The sequence below is a fragment of the Macaca fascicularis genome, chromosome 11 (assembly GCF_037993035.2).
Source record: "Macaca fascicularis isolate 582-1 chromosome 11, T2T-MFA8v1.1".
In the NCBI taxonomy this organism is placed as follows: domain Eukaryota; kingdom Metazoa; phylum Chordata; class Mammalia; order Primates; family Cercopithecidae; genus Macaca; species Macaca fascicularis.
The window spans coordinates 118,706,729-118,727,615 of NC_088385.1; the positions used below are offsets into that span (position 1 = coordinate 118,706,729).

Here is a 20,887-nt window from a genome sequence, read left to right on the forward strand (position 1 = left end):
ATGTAGCTCAGGCTGGTCTTCAGCTTCTGGCTTGAAGTGATCCTCCTGCCTTGGTACATAGAAGGGGTTACAATATAGATATACTAGAGTGAGAGCATAGATGTGATGCCTGGCGATATGTGGTTTACTTGTGAGACAGCACCTGACCTACAGCCATCTATGACTCCTACTATATCTTCCATGCCAGGAGTAACAGTGAGGATACCTGGCAATAATAATAAGCCTAGAGTCTAATGGCTTATTTTTTGTAGAGATGGGATCTCACTGTGTTGTTTAGGCTGGTCTTGAACTTCTGGTCTCAAGCGATCCTCCCAACTCAGCCTCCTGAGTAGCTGGGATTATAGGCGTGCACTACCATGCATATATTTTTTTTTTCTTTTTTTTTTTTTCTTGAGAGAGAGAGAGATGGGGTCTTGCTATGTTGCTCAGGCTGATCTCGAACTCCTGGCCTCAAGTCATCCTGCTGGCTTGGCCTCTCAAGTGCTAGGATTACAGGCATGAGACGCTGTGCACAGACCTAATAGCTTATTTTTAAAGCTATATCAAAATGTCATGCACCTGAACATTTGAAGTAACCTCTCTGATACAGTTTGGATATGTATCCCCTCAAAATCTCATGTTAAAATGTAATATTCAGTGTTGGAGGTGGGGCAAGGTGTGAGGTGTTAGGATCATGGGGGTGGATCCCTCATGAATGGCTTGGTGTCCTCCCCCATGGTAATGAGTTCACGCAAGAGCTGGTGTGGACCTAATCTCTGTTGGACTGAACAAAGGGGGACGAACACAGGAATAAAGATAAAGACCAAAGAGTATATTTGGAAGAAGGGGCCAGGAGGCTCCTTGCTTCTAGTGACCAAGGGCCCTGAGCTTTAGAGCCCTTTGTATTTATTGGGTAAAGGAGATAGGGAGAAGAGAGGGTGGTTGTTGGTCAGCAGCCTGAGTCATAGCAGGCTCGCAAGACTGCATTCTTTGAACAGTAGGCTCTAGATGTCCCAGTAGATAACCTCAAGGTGCACAGCACCAGGGAGTGATTGCCCTCAGCAAACCTTCTGGCGGCTAAAGCAGAAGTGAGTTTGCCCACATTCTGCATTCATGATAAACAGTTTGCTCTTTGATCATATAGCCTCAGTGGAATGCTGAGTTGGTGACGACCCATGGGCATTCGGCTCTCTACATTTCCCCCTTTCTGTTTATGAATTAATTGAAAGAATGTAAGGCCAGGCTGGGCAGCTCTCATTTTCTGATTGGCGGTCCATCCAATTTTACAGACTGTGAACAGAAGACAGAGAAAAAAACAACATTATTGCAAGGACTACATATAAGATGTTAATGAGGTGCTTTAGATAGGTCCAAGGGTTGAGGCTCTCCAGGCCTTGCTAGAATTCGGTCCAGTCTTCTAAAGAAGGCTGAAACTCTTGAGTTTGTTTATTTAAATCAAGAATTTTGTTTTGTAATTGACCAATATCAAAGGTGATGTTGGATGTGCAAGCTCTCTGCAAATGGGCTTTCACAAGGTTCCATGGATACTCACTTTGGTTATATTCTAAGTTGTTTACACAAATATGAGTGTGATTAAAATGATGGTGCAATTGCTGTTGCAATTGCAAGCTTTGTACTTGTTCTTCTAACCATAGAACCATGGATTTCAACATTGCTACTTCAGTTTGTAACTCAGTGTTAATTTTATTGTGAAGTAGCCATACTTGGTTGGCCATACGCATCCAGTTTTCCACATACTGAGTTGTTTGAATAGAACTATGCAAAGTTACAGAGGACATCACAACAGAAGTTATTAAGGTGACCAAGGAAACAATAGCAAAAATTATGATGCCTAAGGCTTTATGGATACAATGAGTAAGATGAGTTAAAAGTTGTTTCATGAAGTGCAAAGCAGGGGTGGTAGCCCAAGGCTCAGACAGATGAACAGGAATCCATAGCCCAGGGATGCAACCCAGAATAATCAAAGTAGAGATATTATGTGTGTGCAATGTGCTATGATTAATGCAGTGATATAACTGGCAAGATTTACAGGTCAACTGGGTATCGTTTACCTGGAGCTGGTCCTTCTTAGCTGCCAAAAAGACATAAGGATTAAAAACACAAACTATAAATCGAGTGGTGATATTCTTTACAAACGTAACATTAAGACTGTGTTGCTTACTATTGCTATTATTGGATAGTATCCCATCCCAGATGCTGGCATTCATAAATGGGAGTGCTGCCTTCCATAATGTCTCTTGGATTGGTCCTTTCCTCCCTAGATAATGCCACTGAGGAAGAGGCAGGCTAAAGCCTGCTCCATGCCAAGCAATCCGGGTGGCAGACTGGGATTGGATCCCGGTACGGTATAAAGAAGCAGCATTAAAAGCTTGCCACCCCATGCCAGCGAAGTTTGTGCCATGATTTCTGATTTTCATGTTTTCCATATAGTTGACCTTTAGGTCCCCAATCCACAATGTCTCCAACTTACCATAGATTGTTTTCTAGCCAGTGGGCCGAGATACTGGGTCCATGGAGGTGGGTAGGAACTATCAAAGGGAATCCATTCCATACAGTCAGCACAATTAGGGTGATTGGGCCGGGAATGGTTGGTTAGCACACCAGTTACATTAATAGAACCAAGACTTAATAGGTACATGACTTTACCATAATGACTCAACCTTTCTTGAGCTTGAATTATAAGACAGCTATGGTTGAGCGACGTCTTTGTAGTGATAAAGGGAGTCCTTCTAGTGGGGCGCTATAATTAATGACGTTGTTCTGAGAGCCCAACTGTTCTATGTCGGGGGAGTCAGGGGTCCTGGAGCCCACACTCCCTGATCATAATAAATCTCAGGAGGAGTGTCACTCCAAAGTATAGGTTGCACTACTGGTAGATTGAGAACATATGCCCAATATATTTTTGCCTCTGCACAGGGTAAACACCGCACAGGACATTATGGCTAATATGGCCAATAACATGGAATCAGGGGTTTTTGCCTGGCCTTGATGCTCCAGTAGTTTCTCAGCTTCCTGCGGGGTATTCTTGAGTTGCCCCGGGTTATGGGGGTTGAGGTCCTCATGACTCCGGTCGGCCTTCTCTCCATCTTTGCACTCAGGCTCAGCTGGCTCATGGCTTGTACCAGAGGGACCGGGCCCATAGTTGGCCACCCTGGGTTCCTCTAGTCTCCTGTTCCATGGTCGCATGCACCTTGAGGGCACCCACACACACGGCTTGTCCATCTCCTGTAAAAACACAAGCATACTGTCATGCCCACGTCAGTGAATCCACCAGACCTTTCCATTGTCCTTTTTCTGGGGATTTCCATAACACTTTCAGATAAACTTTTCTGTTTTCCTCTAACACTTGCCAATGTATTTCTGCTGTAGTCTTACCATCCATACCAGGAGTCAAAAAATTTAAAGTAAATAAGGCTAAGTATAGTTTTGTTTGAGGTGGTAACTGGTCTTCTATCCCTCCTTTCTGTTTTTCCCTTTTTTTTTTTTTTTTTTTTTGAGATGGAGTCTTGCTCTGTCACCAGGCTAGAGTGCAATGGTGGGATCTCGGCTCACTGCAACCTCCACCTCCCAGGTTCAAGTGATTCTCCTGCCTCAGCCTCGCAAGTAGCTGGGACTACAGGCACGCGCTACCATGCGCAGCTAATGTTTGTATTTTTAGTAGAGAGCCACCGCACCCAGCCCCTTTCTGTTTTTTCAGCTTGCGTTGTAATGTTTGATGTGCCCACTCTATAATTCCTTGTCCTCTAGGATTATAAGGAATTCCTATTTTATGGGTTATAGCCTAAAGCTGTAAGAATTTTGAAAAGCATGACTAGTATAAGCGGGTCCATTGTCAGTTTTTAATTATTTAGGTATCCCCATATGAGCAAATGATGACAGACAATGTTGCCATACATGACCAGCTGTCTCACCTGTTTGGCATGTAGCATGCTGCATATGAGAATAAGTGTCTATAGTCACATGAACATAGCTAAGTTTACTAAAGGCTGCTATATGTGTAACATCCATTTGCCAGATTTCATCTGGAGCCAAACTTCGTGGGTTACAATCTTCCACAGGTGTGGCTCCAGGGACATGCTGGGAAGTAGGACAGGCTTGTACTATAGCCCTAGCTTGGCTGCGAGACAAATGGAACACGCGAGTAGGGCGGAAGTATTTTGGTGCAGTCGTGCATGAGAGGCTTGAGCTTGCTGAAACACAGAGCTAATCAGTTTATCTGCTCTATCATTACCTAGAGGTAGTGGCCCAGGAAGTTGTGTGTGAGAGCGAATATGAGAAATATGAAAAGGAGCCGCAGGAGAGCAAATAGTTTGTTGAAGTCTTAGTAACAAATTAAGCAGTTCTGGGTCTAGTGTATTTTTAATTGTAGCAGTTTCTATGCAACTGGCTACACTTACAACATAAGTTGAATCGGGCAGGGCCTGGTGGCTCACGCCTGTAATCCCAGGACTTTGGGAGGCCAAGGCAGGCGGATCATGAGGTCAGGAGATCGAGACCATCCTGGCTAACACGGTGATACCCTGTCTCTACTAAAAAAAAAATACAAAAAATGAGCCGGGTGTGGTGGCGGGCGCCTGTAGTCCCAGCTACTCGGGAGGCTGAGGCAGGAGAAGTGCTTGAACCCGGGAGACTGCACTCTGGCCTGGGCGACAGAGCAAGATACCGTCTCAAAAAAATAAATAAATAAATAAGTTGAATCACAGACAATGTTGATAGGATCTGCAGCTGTGAGCTGTAAAACCTGAATGACTGCAATTAACTCTGAGCCTTGAGCTGAAACCCCAGAGGTCATTATTGTTTGAGTATGTTTAGGTCCATAAATAGCTGCATGACCTTTAGAAGAGCCATCAGTAAACGAAGTCTGGACACCTGAAATAGGCTTGTGGTAAGTAATCACAGGAAGAATGAAAGAATGGACTTTATAAAACTGCAAAATTTTGTCTGAGGGATAGTGGTTGTTTATTGCACCCACAAAGTCTGCAAAAGTGATTTGCCAGGCAGTCGACATTTCCCAAGCTCCAGACTGTTGCTGAGAGTCTAAAAGAACAATAATTTTATCTGGATCATATCCCATAAGCATCTTTGACCTATGCCTGCCCGGACAGTCACAATTTGTGTAATTAAAGAAAGGTTTTTTATTGCAAGGTTTTGACTGTTTGATTAGGTAGAAAGAGCCATTCTATTACTGTTACAGATTTGTCTAAGCACTGGCCTAAAAGTCCTGTTGGAGAGTGAGGGATAGGAAAAACAAAAGCAAAGGTTTTTGTGGTTGTAGCCGTGAGGCATATCATTGCCCTTGCGTCTGCTCTACAAGTCGTCACTCCACTTCTGCCTCTTTGATCAATTGCTGTGGGGAATTTAAGGAAGAATCTCCTTGCAAGGTTTGATAAAGGTGTGTAAGTTGGTAAGTTGCAGTACTTAGCATTGATCACAACCAATTAATATCTCCTAATAATTATTGAAAATCATTTAAAGTCTGTAACCTGACTTTACGGAGAACTACTTTCTGAGGCCGTACACTCCTCTCCATAACAATAGTTCCTACATATTGGTATGGGGATGTTGTTTGTGCTTTCTCTGGAGCAATTTTGAGATTCCTTTTAATTAAAGCCTGTTTTGTTTCTCTGAATAACTGATGTAAAATTTGATCTGTAGGAGCGGCCAAAAGAGTATCATGCATAAAATGAATGATATACACAGTGGGAAACATATTTCAAGGCTCCTTTAATGCTCTTCCCACAAAGTGCTGACATAATGTAGGACTGTTAAGCATGCCTTGAGGTAAAACTTTCCATGGATAGTGAGAAACAGGTTCTCTATAATTAATAGAAGGCACAGAGAAGGCAAATCTAGGCTTATCCTTCTCGTGTAATGGTATAGTAAAGAAACAATCCTTAAGATCTATTACTACAAGAGGCCAGTCTCTTGGAATGGCTGCTGGGGAAGGTAAACCTTGCTGTAAGGCACCCATCGGTTTAATTTGTGCACTAATAGCTCTCAAATCATGCAGTAGTCACCATCTTCTGGACTGTTTTGGAATAACAAATACCGGTGAATTCCAGGGGCTGACTTCTCTGTATGTCCTGCGTTCAATTGTTCTTTTACCAACAGATGAAGTTGATCTAGCATCTCCTGTGTTAGGGGCCATTGATCCACCCACACAGGTTTGTCACAAAGCCATTCTAATGGTAAGGCAGTGGGTGGAGGAGAAATATTAATGATCCCCATCAGAAATCCTGACATCCTAGCCCTTTGCTAACTGTTTTTCCAGTTATACATACCGGGTTAGGGTTTCCTTGTAGGAATTTCCCTAAACCTTTTCCACTCTGATATCCCATGTCCTTCAACATTTTAAGTCCTGGGTTATCAAAGTTTTCACTTGTAAGTCTCATATCCCATGCTGTAAGTAAGTCTTGACCCCATAAATCGATAGCTGTATTTGCAACATAAGGCTGGAAAGTACATGACTGTCCATCCGGACCAAGACAAGGTAAAATCTCAGCACTCTGTTGAACACTTTTAGCTGCTCCTACTCCCACTAGGGATGTAGAGGTTAGTCTGAGAGGCCATGCTGGGGGCCAGTCCTTACTGGATATTACTGACACATCAGCTCCGGTGTCCATAAGCCCATACAATTTCTTTCCTTTCCTTTGTACTACACAGGTGGGCCTATTAGAGGCTATAGGTTGTGATAGATTTCTCATGTAGTTGTGCTCCCAAACCCTTTATTTCCTCGTTTCTCCTTTCGTGGAGAAGAGTATAATTTGCAGGGAATAAGCAATAATTGAGCAATATATTCTCCCGGTTCCAAAACCCAAAGATCTTGTGACAGTAAAACTACTTGAATGTCTCCTTCATAGTCAGAGTCAACTACTCCTGGGACTACAGTGATGCCTTGCAAGTTAAGGCAGTTTTTGCCTAAAATTAGTCTCATGTATCCTGCTGGTAAAGGTCCCCAAATGCCAGCTGGGGCCTCCACCAACTAATGTAATTCTTTCTCTGACTGGAAGATCTAATCCTGCACTTCCTGGTGTTCCTGGGATGAGGGAATCAATGTTCCTCCTGGGACCCACCCCTGAAGTGGGGTTGTAGTCTGAACTGGGAATGCCCTCATTGTTTGAGGGGCCTGGGTCCAGGCCCCCTTCTCGTTTCCTGACGGGGGTACCGTTTTGATGAAATTTTGAGCGGCATTGAATAGCCCAGTGATTTCCTTTGTTTCAGCGAGGACAGAGTACTGGCGTTTTTTCTGCTGGGGGGGATGGGGGGGCACCGCATTATAAGGCATTCCTTTTTAAAATGTCCAGTTTTTCCACAGTTATAACATTTTCCCACTTTAGGGTTTGACCCTTGGCTCCTTTTAGATTTGTCAACTACTAAATTAGCCGTTGCTTGAGCTAAAATTGCAGAGCGATGGAGCTCAGTTCCTACATCCTGACAAGTTCTGAGAAAATTTCTCAAGTTTTGTACACCTCACAGGTGCCAGTGCACATTTACAATCTGCGTTTGCATTCTCAAAAGCTAAAGTTAAGGTTAACATTTCTGTAGCAGCGGTATGAGGAATCTGATGCTTCACTGACTCTTGTAATCTTGCAAGAAATTGCACATAGGGCTCCTGCGACCCTTGCATGATATATAAAAAGGATTGTACTGGGACTCCCTCTTCTGGAATTGTGACCCAGGCATGTTTAGCGGCCTGTGCACACTGCTGATAAGCAGCATCTGGAAGTGTCATTTGAAGTTCCAGGTCTGAATAAGGGCCATTACCTAACAGCATATCCTCTGTAATGTCTCCGTGTCCAGCAGCATGATTCTGTCTAGCCTGGTCTGCACACATTTCTTGCCAATTTAAATTCCATGTCAGGTATGCACTAGCAGACAAACAAGTGCGGGCCAAATGTTTTACATCAAAGGGTAGAAGGCGCATAGCACCAAATACAGTTTCTAACAATCCTAAGGTGAATGGGCTCTGTACCCCATTATTAATTACACTGGTTTTTAATTCCTTCAACAACGTAAACTCTAGTGGGGTTTGTTCATGAATAAACTGCTGTGGATTGTTTGGATCAGGCCTTATGGAAATAGGAAACGTGCAACGTCCTAAGGGCTCTCCAGCTATGGCAGCAGAGCGTAAAATTCTTTGTACTGAGGTCTCTATTTCTGCTACTGAAGGAAGCGGTACAGATATTTCTGCAACTGGAGGGGGCAGTATAGGCCAATTTTTATCCTCCCTCTCTTGTGTTTTATTTTCAATTGGTGCTGTGGGTGGGATAACACTCTTTCAGATTTTTAGACTCAGAACGTGACTCCTGCTGTCCAGCAGAATAAGAAGGAGATAATGGCAGGAAAGTACGAACTAAACTCCAAGTGGAGAAAGCAGAAGAATCAACTTTAAGACCTTTTTGATGAGCCTGTTTTAATTCTTTTCCTGCTCTTTGCCAATTTTCTACATCAAGAGTGCCTGCCTGTGGAAACCATGGGTTATGCATAATAACCTCCTGCAGCATCTTCACTAATGTCTGAGGATTAACCTGAGCACCAGATTGTTTCAACAAAACTTTACACAACTGCACATATTTTTTTTTCAACAGAAAAATTCTGCCCCATGTTACCTGATTCAGAAAACTTCCCATTCCCAGTACTTCTTTAAGAGAGCACTGACCTTATATTGCTCCTGGTACCTCTTTAGGGCACTGATCAGTACCTCTTTAGGGCACTGACCTTATATCAGCTGCCAGCAGACTCATTCCAGGGTCCCCATTCGTCTTGTCAACTTCAGCTTCTCTGCTCCAGCAGAACTTCTTCGTTCATGTCCTCGGAGTTCCTGTTCTGGGGTGCCACTTTGATGCGTGAATGGACCTTGGTGGACTGAACAAAGTGGGATGAATGTGAGAATAAAGATAAAGACAAAAGAGCATATTTGGAAGAAGGGGTCAGGGGGCTCCTTGCTTTTGATGAACAAGGGCCCTGAGCTTTAGAGCCCTTCATATTTATTGGGTAAAGGAGACAGGGAGAAGGGGGGTGGGGTGGTTGTCAGTCAGCAGCTTGATTTACAGCAGGCTCACAAGACTGCATTATTTGAACAGTAGGCTCTAGATGTCCCAGTAGATAACCTCAAGGTGCACAGCGCCAGGGATTGATTGCCCTCAGCAAACCTTCTGGTGGCTGGAGCAGAAGCAAGTTTGCCCACATTCTGCATTCATGATAAACAGTTTGCTGTTTGAGCACATAGCCTCAGTGGAATGCTGAGTTGGTCACAACCCATGGGCATTCAGCTCTCTACGAAAAGGAGCCTGGCATCTCTCTTGCTGTCTGTTGCCATGGGATATGCCGGCTCCCCCTTTGCCTTCTGCCAGGATTTCTAAGCTTCCTGAGGGTTCACCAGAAGCAGAACAGATGCTAGCACTGTGCTTGTACAGCCTGCAGAACCATGAGCCAAATCAATCTCTTTTCTTTATAAATTACTCAGCTTCATGGCTGGGCACAGTGGCTCATGCCTGTAATCCCAGCACTTTGGGAGGCCGAGGTAGGTGGATTACTGAGGTCAAGAGTTCGAGACCAGCCTGACCAACATGGTGTAACCGCATCTCTAATAAAAATACAAAAATTAGCCAGGCATGGTAGGGCATGCCTGTAATCCCAGCTACCCAGGAGGCTGAGGCACAAGAATCGCTTGAACCCAGGAAGCAAAGGTTGCAGTGGGCCAAGATCATGCCACTGCACTCCAGCCTGGGCAACAGAGCCAGACCCCGTGTCGAAAAAAAAAAAAAATTACCCAGCCTCAGGTATTCTTTTATAGCAATGCAAAACAGACTAACACACTGTCTTTTTTTTTTCAGCTGTAAAGTAAGAATAATCATTGTGAAATGAGATATTAAAATTCTTTTTTCTTTTTTTTTTTTTTTGAGACAGAGTCTCGCTCTGTCGCCCAGGCTGGAGTGCAGTGGCCGGATCTCAGCTCACTGCAAGCTCCGCCTCCCGGGTTTACGCCATTCTCCTGCCTCAGCCTCCCGAGTAGCTGGGACTACAGGCGCCCGCCACCTCGCCCGGCTAGTTTTTTGTATTTTTTAGTAGAGACGGGGTTTCACCGTGTTAGCCAGGATGGTCTCGATCTCCTGACCTCGTGATCCGCCCGTCTCGGCCTCCCAAAGTGCTGGGATTACAGGCTTGAGCCACCGCGCCCAGCCAAGATATTAAAATTCTTTGGAATAGTGCCTCCTCAGCAGCTTCACAAAGCTACCATGTGGAGTTGTTGTTCAGTGGGTATAGCGTTTCAGTTCTGCAACATGAAAAAGTTCTGGAGACCGGCTGTGCAACAGTGTGGATATACTTCACGTTACTGAACTGTACTCTTAGAAATCGTTAGGATAAAGCTGGGCATAGTGGCTAATGCCTGTAATCCCAGTAATTTGGGAGGCTGAGGCAGGTGGATCACGTGAGGTCAGGAGTTTGAGACCAGCCTGGTCAACATGGTGAAACCCCATCTGTATTAAAAATACAAAAAAATTACTCGGGCATGGTGGCAGGTGCCTGTAATTCCAGCTAGTCGGGAGGCTGAGGCAGGAGAATTGCTTGAACCCGGGAGGCGGAGGTTGCAGTGAGCCAAGATAGCGCCATTGCACACCAGCCTAGGTGACAGAGCGAGACTCCATCTCAAAGAAAAAAGAAATGGTTAGGCTGGTACATTTTATGTTATGCATTGTTTCCCAGAGTTAACAAAATTTTTAAGGAAATGTACACCATGTGAGATACCTAAAAAGCTGTCCCAGGAGAGGGATGATACTTATTCTGTGAGCTCTGAGAGGGGAGACAGGAGCCAGTTAGCAAACACTGAGTGCTCCAGCCAGCCCGCAGAGCCCCAGCATGGATGCTGCACCTGAGGTGAGGCTGGCCTTGGAGACCTCTGGGCCCCTTCCAGCTCAGAGGTCTGAAGGATTTGAGCTGAGTCAGGTCAGCAGATGCTAGAACTTTCCATTCATAGACTGTCCAGTTTTGCTATATTTGAGGAACAGAAACAGGTCAGAGACCTTGGCATGCTTTCATACTACTACGAAAACATAACTTGATACAACCTTTAGTATTATCATTTATATTATTATTTTTGAATTTTATTATTTATTTTCTTTCTTTCTTTTTTTTTTTTTTTGATACAGATTTTCCCTCTTGTTGCCCCAGCTAGAGTGCACTTGCATGATCTTGGCTCACTGCAACCTCTGCCTCCCAGGTTCAAACGATTCTCCTGCCTCAGCCTGCTGAGTAGCTGGGACTGCAGGCGTGCACCACCATGCCCAGCTAATTTTTGTATTTTTAGTAGAGACGGGGTTTCTCCATGTTGGCGAGGCTGGTCTCAAACTCCTGACCTCAGGTGATCCGCCTGCCTCGGCCTCCCAAAGTGCTGGGATTACAGGTGTGAGCCACCATGCCCAGCCTTTTTATTTATTTTATTGAGATAAGGTCTTGCTATGTTGCTCAGGCTGGTCTTGAACTCCTGGCCTCCCAGAGTGCCGAGATTACAGGTGTGAGCCAAGGTGCCCAGAAGGCACAACCTTTCTGGCAGGCATTCACGACTAAGAACTTAATCCAAGAACACAATTGGGCAAGCGTGTGAAGTTAGGGAAGAGCACTGTTGTGAACTTCAACCAACGAAGATGGCCTGAGAAAAACTGGTGACTGCTCGGCAGCATTTAGAGGGATGAGACATCACTCCAACTGAGCCATGAAAATAGGGTCTGGAGGCAGGGAACATAAGCCCAATTCACACTTCAGCTATGACAGGAAATATCCTCTCCATTTACACAGGGCACACACCAAGTAAATGACTTTGTACCTTTATTTCATTCTCTTTACTTTTTTTTTTTTTTTTTTGAGATGGAGTCTCGCTCTGTCACTCAGGCTGGAGTGCAGTGGCACGATCTCGGCTCACTGCAAGCTCTGCCTCATGGGTTCACACCATTCTCCTGCCTCAGCCTCCCGAGTAGCTGGGACTACAGGTGCCTGCCACCACACCCGGCTAATTTCTTTTTGTATTTTTAGTAGATGGGTTTTCACCACGTTAACCAGGATGGTCTTGATCTCCTGACCTTGTGATCCACCTGCCTTGGCCTCCCAAAGTGCTGGGATTACATGCATGAGCCACCGCGCCCGGCCTGTTCTCTTCTTTTACATAGGGCATACACCGAGTAAATGACCTTGTAACTTTGCTTCATCCTCTTTATTTACATATGGCGTACACCGAGTAAATGACTTTGTAGCTTTACTTCATCTTCTTCATTTATGTAGGACATACACCAAGGAACTGATGGAAACTTCTACAGGGTATTTAAACCCCCAAAAATTCTATAATGGGGTCTTTGAGCCCCTATGCTCAGCCTGTTCCCACACTGTGGGGTATATTTTCATTTTCAATAATTTTCTTCATTTCTTTCCTTGCTTTGTGCGTTTTGTCCAATTTTTTGTTCAAGACGCCAAGAACCTGGACACCCTCCACTGGTAACACAACCATCAGGCAATAGGGGTACACCTGGAAAGGACATGGGACAGTTAGTGCAGTGAGGAATGGGAGGCAGGGCCAAATCTCTCTGAGCTGGGAGGCTGCTCCTTCTGGCCTCTCCACAGCCTCACCACTTCCATTTCCTGAGGCAGACAAGGACTGCCTCAGCCTGGGACAAAACAACCTCTCCGTGTCCACAGCCACCCACAACTGGCTTAATGTTCCAGTCTCACTTCCCAGGATCCTCTGAAGGGCCCAGCTTGGGTCAGATGGCCATTCCTGGGCCAGTCAGCTGTGGCCAGGGGATGGAGTCACATGGCACCCACATGAAGCAAGGCCCATCCTGTAAGTAGGGGCTGTTGAGTGACAGGCACTGTGGAGGTGTCGACACCCGCTCCTCAAAGTATGGTCCTGGACCGAGCAGCAGCATCTACATCACTGGGCAGCTTCTTAGCAATGCAGAAACCCAGGCACCACCCCACAGCTAAGGAATCAGAACCTGCTTATTTATTTTGATGATAGGTGCATGGCACCACACTCAGCTCATTTTTGTATTTCTAGTAGAGTCAGGGTTTCTCCATTTTGGCCAAGCTGATCTCAAACTCCTGACCTCAAGTGATCCGCCTGCCTCAGCCTCCCAAAGTGCTGGGATTACAGGCATGAGCCACCACACCCAGCCTGTATCCCACATTGATCCTTTTTTTTTTTTTTTTTTGAGACAGAGTCTTACCCTGTCACCCAGGCTGGAGTGCAATGGCACGATCTCGGCTCACTGCAACCTCCGCCTCCCAAGTTCAAGCAATTCTCCTGCCTCAGCCTCCCCAGTAGCTAGGATTACGGGCATGCACTACCATGCCTGAATAATTTTTTGTATTTTTAATAGAGACGGGGTTTCACCATGTTGGCCAGGCGGGTCTTGAACTCCTTACCTCGTGATCCGCCCATCTTGGCCTCCCAAAGTGCTAGGATTACAGGCATGAGCCACCATGCCCAACCTTATTTATTTTTAATTTTTAAAAATTTTTTGGAGATAGTCTTGCTCTATTGCCCAGACTGGAGTGCAGTGGTATGATCTTGGCTCACTGCAACCTCTGCTTCCCGGGTTCGTCATTCTCCTGCCTCAGCCTCCTGAGTAGCTGGGATTACAGGCAGGCGCCATCACACCCGGCTAATTTTTGTACTTTTAGTAGAGATGGGGTTTCACCATGTTGGTCAGGCTGGTCTTGCACTCCTGGCCTCAAGTGATCCACCCGCCTCGGCCTCCCAAAGTGCTGGGATTACAGGTGTGAACGACCGTGCCCGGCCAAATTTAGTACTTTAAAACAACATTAAAAAATCTGTTTCTGGCCGGGCACGGTGGCTCAAGCCTGTAATCCAAGCACTTTGGGAGGCTGAGACGGGCGGATCACGAGGTCAGGAGATCGAGACCATCCTGGCTAACACAGTGAAACCCCGTCTCTATTAAAAAACACAGAAAACTAGCCAGGCGAGGTGGTGGAGCCTGTAGTCCCAGCTACTTGGGAGGCTGGGGCAGGAGAATGGCGTAAACTCGGGAGGCAGAGCTTGCAGTGAGCTGGGATCCGGCCACTGCACTCCAGCCTGGGCGACAGAGCGAGACTCCGTCTCAAAAAAAAAAAAAAAAAAAAATCTGTTTCTGTGGGACGGGAATTTGGGTATGGCTTGGCTGGGTGTGCCTGGCATAGAGACTCTCACAGGGCCACGATCATGTTGTGGGCTGAGGATGCTGTCAGCTAAAGGCTCAATTTGGTGAGTACCCTGTCCAAGCTCATGTATGTGTTGGTAGTCCTTAGGTACTCACTGGCAGCTGGTAAGAGACGTTAGTTCCTTGACATGTCTCTAATGGACTGAATAGTATGTTGCCCCCAAATTCATGTTTGCACAGAAGTTCAGAATGTGACCTTATTTGGAAATAGGGTCTTTGCAGATGTAATTAAGATGAGATCATGCTGGATGATGTTGGACCCTAAATCCAACGACTGTTTTAATAAGAGAGTACACAGAGAGACACACAGGGAAGGCCATGTGAAGACAGAGGCACAGCCTGGAGTGATACAGCCAAAGAATGCCAAGGACTGTCCAAAGCCACCGGAAGGAAGGAGCCTTCCCTGTAGCCTTCAGAGGGAACATGGCTTTGTTGACTTTTTTTTTGAGACAGTCTCACACTGTCACCCAGGCTGGAGTGCAGTGGCGTGATCTTGACTCACTGCAAGCTCTGCCTCCTGGGAACACGCCATTCTCCTGCCTCAGCCTCCCGAGTAGCTGGGACTACAGGTGCCCACCACTACGCCTGGCTACTTTTTTGTATTTTTGGTAGAAATGGGGTTTCACCGTGTTAGCCGAGATGGTCTCAATCTCCTGTCCTCGTGATCTGCCCACCTTGGCCATAAGCCACTGTGCCTGGCCACTTTTTTTTTTGAGATAGAGTCTTGCTCCCCAGACTGGAGTGCACAGGTACAATTTCAGCTCACTGCAACCTCTCTGCCTTCCTGGTTCAGGTGATTCTCCTGGCTCAGATTCCAGAGTAGCTGGGATTACAGGTGCCCACCACCACCACTGGCAAATTTTTTTTTGTATTTTTAGTAGAGACGGGGTTTCACCATGTTGGCCAGGCTGGTCTCGAACTCCTGTCATCAAGTGATCTGCCTGCTTTGGATTCCCAAAGTGCTGGGAGTAAAGGAGTGAGCCACAGTGCCTGGCCTCTGCTGACACATTCATTACAGACTTCTAGCATCTGGAGCTGTGAGGATCAACTTCTGTTGTTTTAAGCCACCCAATTTGTGATACCTTATTACAGCAGCTTTAGGAACCAAGTGAGCCAGCTTCCCTAAGAGCAAATGAGTAAGAGTCAGAGAGGGCCCCATTGGAAGCCAGTGTGTTTCTGTAACCTAATCTTGAACATGACATCCCGTTCACTGGAAGCAAACCACTTGATCCAGCCCACATGCAGGGTGAGAGGACTACATAAGATCATAAGTACCAGGAGGTGAGCATCACTGAAGGCTGTGAACCAGGGCAGCCTCACCAGCAAACAATAGAGGAATTTCATTGGAAGAAACCGCTTTCTTCAGGGTTCTGCCTTCTCCATTCATTGATTCCTTCAACAGATAAATTTATTAAGTACCTACAATGGATTGGGTATTAGGGACATATGACCAATAAGACAAAAAAGATTCTTTCCCTTGTTGAGACTATTTAGTTACAGGATAATAGGAACATCTGATTTAGATTAGGAAAGGAGGGTATGGGCAAGGCATGTCTTTCTGAAAAAACATTATCAAGAATTGACCAGGTGTGGTGGCTCATGCCTGTAATCCCAGCACTTTGGGAGGCTGAGGTGGGCGGATCACCTAAGGTCAGGAGTTCGAGACCAGCCTGGCCAACATGGTGAAACCCTGTCTCTACTAAAAATACAAAAATTAGTCGGGTGTGGTGGCAGGCACCTGTAATCTCAGCTACTTGGGAGGCTGAGGCAGGAGAATCACTTGAACTCAGGAGGCGGAAGCTGCAGTGAGCCGAGATTGCGCCCTTGCACTCCAGCCTAGGGGACACAGCAAGGCTCCACCTCAAAGAAGAATAAGGTTGAAGAATGAGTAGAAACTAGGGTGTGCGTGTGTGTGTGTTTGTGTGTGTTTGTGTGTATGTGTGTGTGTTAGGAGGGAAGAGTTTCTAGGTAGTGGGAAAGCATGTGCAAATAAGTAAGTTGAGCAGCTAGACTAAAAGCTGCCTGAGGGCAGGGACCTTGTCTCTTCATCACTGCATCTCTATTATATGACATCATCTCTGCATCTGTATTACAAGACACAGAGCCTGGCAGAGAGAAATTCTTACTGGAGGAAATGAATGAATCCCGGGCATCTTCTATATAGGTTGGTGCAAAAATGATTGCAGTTTTTGCCATTACTTTTAAATGGCAAAAACCACAATTACTTTTGCACGAATATTTCCTATTACAGATGTCAATTCAAGTCATTTAAAAATTTTCTCCCGAAGTTAACTGCCGGATGATTGCTCTTATTCATAGTAGGTAGCATAGGCAAAGCTGCTAGAACAAAAGACTCAAAGTAAGTAAAAGGTCAACCTAAGTTTCTTTATTCTCACATAACAATACTGAGAGGATATTTAGGTCAGTAAGGCACAGTTCTCCTCCACTCAGGAATCTCTCATCTTCAGGCCTTGCCTTCTCCAGAGCCTGGTCACCATCTGCTTCCAGGTGGCAGAAGGAGTAAGAGCACAGGGGAGCACCTGTTGGAGGTCTGTATGGGCCAGGCCTGGAAACTGTGCACACCTCTTCTGCTCGCTTTCTGCTGGGCAGAGCATAGGCACAGAGCCACACTTATTTTACTTTGATAATGCAGTGTAGGTGTATGTCCAACAAAGAAAATAATAATTCGGTAGACAACTAAGTCTCCACTCCAATATTCAATTACTTATGCTCTGGTATGTCTCAAATTAACCTAGATAGAAATGAACTCTGAATCTTCCACTTCCATCAAGTTTTTCACTCACTCAGTGGCATCATTATCCATCCAGTTGCTTAAGCATACATGTGAAAGTTATCCTTGGTCTGTTTCTTATCCTGCCCTTCCACATCTAATCCTTCAGGAAGTCCTGAAAATGTTACCTCCGAAACATGTCTTAAATCCATCTTCTCAGCCAGGCCCAGTGGCTCATGCCTGTAATCCCAGTACTTTGGGAGGCCAAGGGAAGTGGATCACTTTAACTCAGGAGTTGGAGAGCAGCCTGGACAATGTGGAGAGACTCCATCTCTACAAAAAAATACGAAAAATTAGCCAGGCGTGGTGGCATGTCCCTGTAGTTCCAGCTACTCAGGATGCTGAGGTGGGAGGATTGCCTGAGCCCAGGAGGTCTAGGTTGCAGTGAGCTGTGATCATGCCACTGCACTCTAGCCAGTGGGACCCTATTTAAAAAAAAAAAAAAATCCATCTTCTCTACACCTTTACTGCCACCTCCTTAGTTCAGACAGTGTAATAATCTCTCAAATGCATTATTCTCCAATAGCCTAATAGCTCTGTTTCCATTCTTGCTTTCCTATATTCCATTTTTACAAAGCAGAGTGATATTTTAAAACAAATTTGATCACACCACTCTTTAGTTTAAAACCTTACAATAGGCCGGGCGCGGTGGCTCAAGCCTGTAATCCCAGCACTTTGGGAGGCCGAGGCGGGCGGATCACAAGGTCAGGAGATCGAGACCACAGTGAAACCCCGTCTCTACTAAAAATACAAAAAATTAGCCGGGCGCGGTGGCGGGCGCCTGTAGTCCCAGCTACTCAGGAGGCTGAGGCAGGAGAATGGCGGGAACCTGGGAGGCGGAGCTTGCAGTGAGCCGAGATCGCGCCACTGCACTCCAGCCTGGGCAACAGCGTGAGACTCCGTCTCAAAAAAAAAAAAAAAAAAAAAAAAAACCTTACAATAGCTTAGAATAAAATCCAAAGTCCTGATTATGACTCCCAAAGGCCACATATGATGAAGCCACTGCCCACATCTCCAACCTCATCCTTTTTATACTTTTTTAAAAAATTTTTTTGAAATAGAGACGGAGTTTCACCATGTTGGCTAGGCTGATCTCGAACTCCTGACTTCAAGTGATCTGCCCACCTTGGCCTCCTGAAGTGCTGGGATTACAGGCATGACCCACCGCGCCCGGCCTCCAGCCTCATCCTTTATCAGTCTCCTCCTACTCGATCTACTCCAGCTACAATGACCTTCTTGCTGATCCTTGAACATATTTAGCATATTTCCACCTTAAATTTTTTACCCATCTGCTCAGAAATCTTTCCTTGGATTTCCAATAGCCAGCCCCTTCTCATTCCTCAGGGGTCTCAGCTTAAATGTTACCTCCTGAGATTCCTTCCTTAATAATCTAATACGAAGCAGTCTCCACATCCCGTTATTCTCTTACCTCAGCATCCTGTTTATGTTCTTCTTAGCATCAGACTCGGGCTTTTTCCTGTTTATTACCTACTTCCTTTTCCTGAAAGATCCATGTGCCGGTACCGTGTCTTGTTCCTACTGTTTCTCCAATGTCTAGTAGATTTGGCACATACTGATGTGCAATTAATAAGTGAATGAAGAACCATTGAGAGGCGATTAGTCAAAAGCTCTTTCAAAGCCCTTTGATAGGTTATCGGTGGAGAGTAGGGAGCACAAACCTGGGGTCCCATTCTAACTTGACCACTTCTCGGCTGTGCGCAAACTAGCTCTCTTGAGCCTCAGTTACCTATTCTGCAAATTAGGGATGGGAACATCCATACCTCACAACACCAAATGGCTCCCTTGTAAAGATGAAAGGAGGTAACGTAGGAAAGAACTCCACGTAAGGTTAATGCTCCGTAAACACCGCTGCTACTGCTATTATATATTCTACACAATCCTGCTCCCTTAAGGCAGGACACTTTAGGTGCTTCAGTCCTCTCTTCTCTCTCCCGGGTTGACCTCCATGGATCCTCTCAGAAGAGCGTTTCCCAGGTGTGAATCCCTGCAGAGTGGAGATAAACGCTGAGGCTCCAACGCACGCGCACTCACGCGAGTTCGGACCCATGACGTCATTAGCGCAGCGCCATCGCCGCGGAAGGTCCAGGGGCCTGTTCTGTAAGCGGCGCTACTTAGGGAGGCCCAGGCGGGCGCCTGCAAGTCGGGTGCGCGGCTTCGGGGCGGCTTGGAAACCCCAGCTGAAGGCAGCAAGGGGCGCGTGGGGCCGTGGAGTCACGAAGCTGGGCGGCAAAAGGGGCGGCCCGGAGCTCCCGCGGAGCACAGCGCGTGCGTGAGGGCGGCCGGCGGGGCTGCCCGGCGCGGGTGTCCCGGCGATGTGTGGCGCTGAGGCGGCGGCGGGAGCAGCGGCGCCGAGCTCTGCTTCGGCTTCGGCTTCGCGGCGGTGCAGGCGGCGGAGGCGGAGGCGCAGGCTCCTCTTTAGGACCTGGCGAGCCCGGGTCTAAGCGGCGGCCCCACGAGGCCCCTGCACAGCGCCCCGGGTGGAGGCCCTCCCCGCCTCGCCCTACCCCGGGAGCCTGACTCCCCAGCCGGGGATGAGGCTAGGAGGCGGCCGCGCGGGGCCCAGCACAAAGACTTGTCCCCAGGGGCCGCCGCCTCCGCCGCTGCTGCTGCCGCCAGCCTAGAGCCGCCCGCCGAAGCAGAGCCGGCTCCGGGGTCTTCATCCCCACCGGTCCCGAGGGGCGGCTGCCTCCCGTCGTCACGAGGCCCAGGGGCCCGAGAGCCGAGCCCTTTGCTTCCTCGGCCACGCGGGGACAGGGCAGCTGCGCAGCCTCTGCCTCTCCCGGCTGTGGGGGCCCCACTGAGTATGTCGGAGGAGAGCGACATGGAGAAAGCCATCAAGGTAAGGGGGAGGTGCCCCCTCGTCCCCTGCGTTGTCCTGTGGCGTTCTTCTCGGCTTCAGCCTCAGAAAGCGGGGAGATTTTGCAGTGAGAGGTTCCATCGACTCCTGGGTTTCGGTCTCCTCTGGATTCCGTGGATCGCGCTTTACAGCCCTGGGGCCAAGGGTGTGGGTGTACGTCTGGGTGTGTGTCCGACTCCCACCAGCTTCCTTAGTGAGTGTGACTTGTGCTCAGCTAGAACGGAGGTGAGTGTTCTGGAGACACTATCAAGTGTCAATGAATGGGACGAAGAGAGCCCTGCTACTACTACACGTTTCGATCACTCCCCAAGGGCCGCCGGCATTTGCTTCCGGATGGTCTACAGCACTTGGAGAGTTGGAATTTATCCATCCCTCCCGATTTGTTTGAAATCAACCTTCTGGAAATCTGCAGTTTCGGAAGAAGGTGGTTCGCCATACAAAACCTGTCCTTTGTCAAATAGGTTGTCCTCACTTTTCCGTGTGTTCTCCCCCTTTTCTCTTTCCTCTTCTCTCTCCTAGGAAGCATTGAGTTTACTTAGGAAAAGTTAACAGTTCCTGTGACTTAACTGCGCTTAAACCCAAAGAAAAGCAAATGTGTATTCGAAAATTACACAATAAAATATGTTTTCTAAAACCTGTTTTTAATTTTTTTTTTTAAGGCACATTTTGCCCACTTAGGGCTAGTTACCTGTTTTGACAGCTGTAGCTAAGAAATTAGTCTCATGAAAATTAAACAAGCTTAAAGTTTGATGTGTTATTTATTTGCTTGCAGTGTTGTCAACCCAGTGCGTTGAATAATTTCATTTTATCTGGAAGGACAGGCATCTGTTGTCAACTTGGGGTTATTTTCCCCTTCAAGGCAATGACTATTACTAGTAACTGATTAAGAATTTACACTTCTACCAATTCTTTAGGTGGTGTATATAGTTTCTCAAAATTATCAAGTCATTCCAAAGAAACTTAACCCTTTAAAGGAGATATCAACATATATACATTAAGGAAGACCAG

General features: G+C 46.6%; 2 protein-coding genes across 16 annotated transcripts in view; one reads left to right on the plus strand and one right to left on the minus strand.

The window, feature by feature from the left end:
• Positions 1–309: 309 nt before the first annotated feature.
• On the minus strand, positions 310–19,857 carry LOC107126784 (putative uncharacterized protein encoded by MAPKAPK5-AS1). 8 transcript variants are annotated; one of them, XM_074007932.1, is made up of 5 exons: positions 18,783–19,857; positions 8,719–8,865; positions 2,471–3,225; positions 2,052–2,071; positions 1,211–1,269 (listed from the first exon to the last, which is right to left on the minus strand). In XM_074007932.1, the coding sequence occupies exon 1, from the start codon at positions 19,855–19,857 to the stop codon at positions 19,438–19,440; it is 420 nt and encodes a 139-aa protein (XP_073864033.1). In that variant the 3' UTR covers positions 1,211–1,269; positions 2,052–2,071; positions 2,471–3,225; positions 8,719–8,865; positions 18,783–19,437. The 8 variants fall into 8 exon arrangements, with proteins under 8 accessions (XP_073864032.1, XP_073864027.1, XP_073864029.1 ...); XM_074007931.1 differs by lacking the exon at positions 2,052–2,071 and having other exon boundaries at positions 310–1,269; positions 2,980–3,225; XM_074007926.1 differs by lacking the exon at positions 2,052–2,071 and having other exon boundaries at positions 310–1,269.
• Positions 19,320–20,887, plus strand: part of MAPKAPK5 (MAPK activated protein kinase 5) — a 51,390-nt gene continuing 49,822 nt past the window's right edge. For all 8 annotated transcript variants that reach the window (XR_012420688.1, XR_012420689.1, XR_012420687.1 and 5 more), the window contains exon 1: positions 19,320–19,861. Coding sequence is in view for 5 of the 8 variants with exons in the window: in XM_065525262.2 (XP_065381334.1) it covers positions 19,826–19,861 (36 nt within the window). In the remaining 3 variants the exon portion in view is untranslated. The remainder of the gene's footprint in view (positions 19,862–20,887) is intronic.